This window comes from Oryza glaberrima, chromosome 9 (assembly GCF_000147395.1).
Source record: "Oryza glaberrima chromosome 9, OglaRS2, whole genome shotgun sequence".
NCBI lineage: Eukaryota > Viridiplantae > Streptophyta > Magnoliopsida > Poales > Poaceae > Oryza > Oryza glaberrima.
The window spans coordinates 4,917,196-4,923,992 of NC_068334.1; the positions used below are offsets into that span (position 1 = coordinate 4,917,196).

Here is a 6,797-nt window from a genome sequence, read left to right on the forward strand (position 1 = left end):
GGCACGCGTGCACCCGCGGGTGCGTGCGCTGCCATCGAGGAGCTCCTTGGCGGTGCCCTTTGCCCTCCCCCTTTCCCCCTTTGCCGGCGTCAACGACGGCTGCGACGAGCTAAGGACTAGGGTTAGGGTTTTTCTTTTCGATCCGTTGGATCGTTTGCTTTTCTTTGCTTTTCTCTTTGGATTTCTTTCCCGAACCAATCTAAACGCTAGGCTTGCTCTGATACCATTGTTAGAGTTGTCTGTTGGATCACCTAGGTTTAGATCTAGTCGCGTGGTTCTTTTTGCGATGGATGATTGAACAACAATAGAGATTAAGGGAAAGGGTTTAGGGTTGTGACCGGTTGACGCGTTGGATGAGGAGGAAGTCCCGGTCATCGTCGTTGACGTCGCTCTGCTTGTCAAGGACGGCGGCGACGATGTGCTTGACGGCGACGGTGGTTGTAGCAGTGGGAGTCGTGGTCGACGATGAGGCGTGGCGCGGCGGTGGCGCGTTCCCGTCACTGGCTGCACCCCTCGATCGGTTAGGGTTTGTGGGGTGGAGTGGTGGCGGCGATGAACCTCGTGTCTTGTGCCGTCCCGTCCTCCACCCCTCTTTATATGGCACAGTGTGACGGGGGCCCACCAGCCATTGGGCTGGCGCCCCCGATCAGGGCGCAGGTCAAGGCCCCCTTGAGCCGTTGGGCTCAAGGGGAGGGAGATCTATGCGGGTAAAGGATGAGACACCACACCATGCTACCTACAGTCACAATGATAAAACCATGGTTAGATATCACTCCATTGGTGGACATGAACACACGGTGTCTTTTCGTTATCAGAATCATAAAATGCCTAAGCCCGCGAAGATCAACCACTCGTGCCCGAGATCACTATCCAATCAAAAACCAGACTTCCAAGATCCATCTCACTCAGACCCTTTTGAATGTAGCGGGCCCTTCCGCGAAAAGGGGAAATAATTTTATGAACCGTGGTACGTGAGTTGGGTTTAGAACGTCGTGAGACAGTTCGGTTCCTATCTACCGTTGGTGTTAAAGGGAGAACTGCGAGGAGCCAACCCTAGTACGAGAGGACTGGGTTCGAAGTCGCCTAAAAGAAAAAGTATCATTCGCAAAGCTAAACAAAGTAGAGAAAAGGGGGTCATCCCATTGGCCAGACTGAGCATCAAGCCAGCCAAGAAGTAAAAGCAATAACACTTAGAGTAAATCCATAAAATGCCAATAACGAGCACCCTAATCCAAAAAATATCATCGACGAATACAACCTTCAAGAAATGCCATCGTACAAGTCATTGTGTCCCAGAAATGCCATTGCCGTCACTTTTACTCTGTTAGATGCCGTTAATTTTATCAAAATGACCAAATAACCATCCTGAAGACCTCAACCCAGGACAAATTTTCTTCCCATCAACCGCCAGTCATTCCTCTTCCTCACCTCTACTTCAACCACCGGGCACTTCTCTTCCACCTGTTCTCCCATTGCTGGCGGTTTCTCCCCTTACACCCCTGTGAGGGGGCCCTCTCCCCTCTCTCTTTCCCTTACGATAGCCTCGAATGACGATGGTTCCCGTGCTCCTCGTCGTTGATGGCACCCCCGCACGTATCCTCACCCACAGCTCCCAGGTCGCCCTCGCCTCGAGCTCTTGCCGCTACCGCCGTCCCGAGCTCCCGCGGCCGGTGGCTTCTTCCCTTCCACCACCATGCAGGGCCCCTCTCCCTTCTCTCTCTCCCCGACGACGGCCTCAAATGGCGAAGCGAGGCTATGGCGGGCAAGGCGGCCATGGCGGCTGTGGCTGAGATAGATTGATGCTGGCAGTTGAGGAGAAGGTAGATCAACGCCAACAGCATGCACAAGTGGATTTAGTCGTTGCGGTGATGGTTCCCGTACTCCTCATTGCCAACAGCACCCCCGCGCACGTCCTAAACTAGAGCTCCCCCATCGCCCTCGCCCCCCGAGCTCTCACACCGCCGCCAGCCGCCACCCCCGAGCTCCTGCTTCGTCCCTCAGCCTCCCATCGCATGCTCGTCCTCCTCGGAGCAGCCGAGATATGGGCCCCATTGAGAGCTTTCTCCTCTATGTATGACAAAAGGTTGATGATTTGGGGAATTTTTCAAGAATGCTACAATACTAATAAACTTAGGCCAAAATTATTGGAAGTACATGTTATCATGAACTTGATTTGGTGAATTTTTGAGATTTTCTCGTGTATAGTTTTCATATGAAAATTCGGATATACATTATACATCCAAGGGCAAGATAGTGTTTACACCGTGCCTAATGGAGTACAAGTGATAAAGTAGCGAAGACAATGACATTTTTTGTCGATGATATTTTTTGGATTATCTCCAAACGGTTTGATTTCATGCTCTTCGTACAATTTGCTCCTTTAATCAGGTGTAAAAAATCTAAAACAATTTACCCTGTCAATCAATCATCCAAAGTTCAAAACAATTCAAATGACGAGGATATAGGCTGACAATATATATGATGAAATGTGACTAGCTAAATTTATCTAAGCTACAACGCTGCCTGATTATTACAAATTAATAAAATATTACGGTAACACAAAACCAAGGGGCTTCCTATTTGTTGCGCGCTGGCTAAGAAGTAGCGCGCAGCCGCGCCCCCCTCAAATCCCTACACTGTTAGCGCTGTAATTAGCAGTGACGGTAATTAGCGCTAACTAGCAATATTTTCCTTTTTTCTGGTAGGTTTTTTGACTAATCGATTGATAAAAAATCTATACGTGAAGACAAAATTTGAAAACTTTTAACTCGAAATTTAAAATTTTTTCAAGTCAAATTTTAAAAACTTCTAACTTTTCGTCTCAGATTTGAAAAACTTTCAACTCAAATTCGAAACTTTCAACCCATATTTAAAAACTTTCAACCTAAATTTGAAAATTTGTGACCCATATATATTTAAAAACTTTCAATCCAAATTAGAAAACTTCAATTCGGATTGAAAAACTTATAAGCCAAGATTTAAAAACTTTCAACAGAAAAATTTGAAAACACATGTGTTGAAGATTAAAAAAAAGTCAAAAAAAGACGCGAAAAGAAAACGCTAAAAATAGGAGAAAATCAAAAAAGAAAAAAGAAAATCTAAAAAAAAGAAAAAGCAAAAAAAGAAAAGGCCGTAGCAATCGCGCAAAACCAAACGTGTTCGCGTTCGGTATCTCGACCTGACTCCAAATCCGATGCTTAATCCTCATACGGTATACTCCGTAGGTCGGTCGACCTGACCTATAAATCCGCAGCCGCCACGCGAACCAAAAACCGGATCGGATCGGATCGCGTCTTACCAGATTGGCGATGGCGGCGGCGGATGGCACCACCGGAGAGGAGGTGAAGAAGACGATCGATCTCGTCAGCAACGACGGCGAGCGGTTCGAGGTGGCGAGGGACGCGGCGCTGCTGTGCAAGACGCTCCGGTGGATGATCAAGGGCGGCTACGGCCGGATCCCGCTCCCCAGCGTCGCCTCCCCGATCCTCGCCAGGGTCGTCGACTACCTCGCCCGGCATGCCGCCGCCGCCGCCGCCATGGACGACGACGGCCTCGACAGGTTCGACCGCGACTTCCTCGCCGGCGTCGACCAGGACACGCTGTTCGACCTCCTCCTCGCCGCCAACTACCTCCAGGCCGACGGCCTCCTCGACCTCGCCTGCAAGAAGGTCGCCGCCATGATGACCGGCAAGTCGCCGGAGCAGATGCGGGAGATCTTCCACATCGTCAACGATCTCACGCCGGAGGAGGAGAAGGAGATCCGGGAGGACATCGCTTGGGCGCTCAACTAGCTATGCTCATCTACAACATGTAATATACTTTGTTTTGATTTTCTTGCGCACCTCGCACATATGGATGTATCCCTCTTTAATCTTTCTCAAACATGATTAGCAAGAAGTATAACAAATATAATACCAATTAAGTTTTTTAAGAGTGCGACGTGATCACTAATGTGTACACAGTATATTGCTGTATTATCATATTCTGAAAATGTTAGAGCTAGTACGTTACATCAAATATTTGTTTAATAACAAACATACTTCCTCCGTTTTATATTGTAAGACTTTCTAACATTGTCCACATTCATATATATATATATTAATGAATCTATATATATATGTGTGCGCCTAGATTCATTAGATAAATATGGGCAATGCTAGAAAGTATTATAACCTGAAATGGAGGTAGTATTTGTTTCTGGATTTTCTTTGCTCTGAAAAACACATTTGCATGTATTAAATGAACCGAACGGATGATGCTATGTATGGGAAAAATATAAGGAAAAATCTCTACACATGCATGATGAATCTTCCCTATAGTTGAACATAGTTTCACTCATCACTCATTGTTTCATTCATTGTTTCATTCCTCATGGAATGATCCAGATCATCTCGCTCACATCCAATGCACCTCCCTCCTTGCAAACGAGCGCCTCCCCTGGCCCTAGTCCCTCTTCTCCCTCTCTCACATGCTGTCGATCTCCATCCTCACACCATCCATCTCCACCCTCACGCCGCCGTCGCCCGCCATCATGGCCATCCATCTCCGTCCTTTGAATACCGTCACCCGGTCCCTTCTCCCCTTCAGCCATCACCGTCGATCTACTGCCTCAGTTGTCGTTATCGCGATTGCCAGCGATCCCTCACCGCTAGTTCGTCGTCGCGGTGACAAAGCCATCGCTCCACCATCGCGCCGACGTCCATCTCTACCCTCGTGCCGCCGTCGCCCCACCATCGTGCGGCCATCCATCTCCAACCTTAGAAAGCCGTCGCTCGGTCCGCTCTCCCCTTTAGCCACCACCGTTGATCTTCCTCTCAGCCATCGTCTCAGCCATCGCTGTTGCGATTGCCAGCAATCCCCCACAGCCAGTTCATGTCGCAGTGACTGAGCCATTACGCTGCCATTGCGCTGCCATCGCTTGGCCGTCCATCTCCACCCTCTCGGCTTCCATCTCCTTCCTCAGAACACCGTCGCTCGGTCCCTTCTATCCTTCATCTACCACCGTTGATCTCCTTCTCAGCCGTCGGCCGTTGATGTACTGTCGTGATTGCCAGCGATCCCTCACCGCCAGTTCATCGTTGCGGTGACTGAGCCCCCACCAGCCGTCGGGCCGCACCGCTCCGACTCGCCTTCATGCCGCCCAGGAGCAAGAGGAACGGTGGGTCAGGGTCAGGGCTGGGGTGGTTGCGTGGTACCTAGGCTCGATCAAGGTGCTGCCCGTGGTGACCAACGGTGTAGCTGCTGCCGCCGTCTTCACTGTCACTGACCTTTGCTCTCAGGTGGGACAGGAATTCTTGCGGTTCTATTTTTCCTTTTCTTCTTGTTAGAGGTCATGTCATTATTTTTTGAATAAGATGTTTGTATTAAATGAAATGTAATTAGTACTAATTGGTTAGTGAATTATTAACTGGCTTCAGTTAGAGAGACTCACTAAACTGGTCATAAAGGTCAAGGCATCCTGTGGACTGCAATGACCTCGGCCTCGCTGTCCTGACGCCGTTGTGCACGCCGCTTTGTTGGTGGGGTGTGCGCTTTGTGCGAGAAAGAGGATGAGTGGGCTTTACGGGCTACTACCTTTGTTCTAAAATATTTGTCGCTTTGAGTTTTTTTTAACTTTTTATCGTTCGTCTTATTTAAAAAAATATAAAATTATTATTTATTTTGTTTGTGACTTGTTTTATTATCAAAAGAACTTTAAGTATGACTTATCTTTTTTTATATTTGCGTTAATTTTTTAAATAAGATGAATAGTCAAATATTAAAGAAAAAAGTCAAAGCGACAACTAATTTGGGACGGAGGTATATGTTTTGTTGAGTAATAAGTAACCAATTTACCGATGCACTTCCGGTTACATCCTAAATTTTGTGTGGAATTTTTGGGTATGCTAGTGCACACACCCGAAACCCCCGCGGGTTCACCCCTGACCTGAAGTTAGTATATGCACGGTACTAATTAAAACACTTTATCTGAATTTTCTGACATAAACATCAAAATCATGAGAGAAGTTAAACCATTTGCATTATAAAAATATGCAGAGGCTAATCAAATTGTTTAAACCAGGACATCATCATAAATATGACACAGTCATTATTATTTACATCCACTGATTTCACAATTTTTCATTTATACTGTAAAATTGGAAACATGGTGGTTACCTTGTTGGCGGATTAGTTCGGTGGTCTGCGAGTGAGTGGGATACGAGGATCGCCGGTGCCATCGGATAGGCAACGCTTGCTCTGGCCCGTATAGAATATCACATCTAAGCGAGGAAGTCTTAGCCACGCCGATGCAAGCGAAGATGACGCAAATTCGCTGGAGGTCGGACTTAACGGATGCAGTCCATGGTCGAAACTAAGAACTCGTTGGGAATAAATTAGGGTACCGATGAAGTGAAAGTAATTTTATTGATCTGTGGAGATATATTACAGTGACCTCGAGTGTACATATTTATACATATGGGTGGATACTAGTCCTTATTGGACTCAACACAGACTTTCCTAAAGATAATAGAAAATAAACTAATCCTGATTGGACACTAAGAAAATTTGACGAAAGATAAAAATGAAAATTACCACACCCTGTCTAATTAGATAAAACTGAATTGCCATGTTGTGGTCTTCACGATCCTTTTTTGAACTCGGTTTCTTCTAAATAAGCTTCCATCGGTTGAATGTCTCCTTTCCTTAACCGAATCCACTAAAGAATTTTACCAAACTTTGGTGTTAAGACAAGAAATTTTACCTTCAAATCAAGGAGCTGACCTAGGGGGCATGGATTCAGCGACAGTGAATCGGGG

The 6,797-nt window shown here is 46.7% G+C and overlaps 1 protein-coding gene across 1 annotated transcript; it reads left to right on the forward strand.

Moving 5' to 3' along the window:
* Positions 1-3,289: 3,289 nt before the first annotated feature.
* Positions 3,290-3,940, forward strand: LOC127784209 (SKP1-like protein 4). The gene has a single exon (XM_052311399.1). It carries the CDS (start codon positions 3,309-3,311, stop codon positions 3,789-3,791), a length of 483 nt encoding a protein of 160 aa, XP_052167359.1. The 5' UTR covers positions 3,290-3,308; the 3' UTR covers positions 3,792-3,940.
* The last annotated feature ends 2,857 nt before the right edge of the window (positions 3,941-6,797 follow it).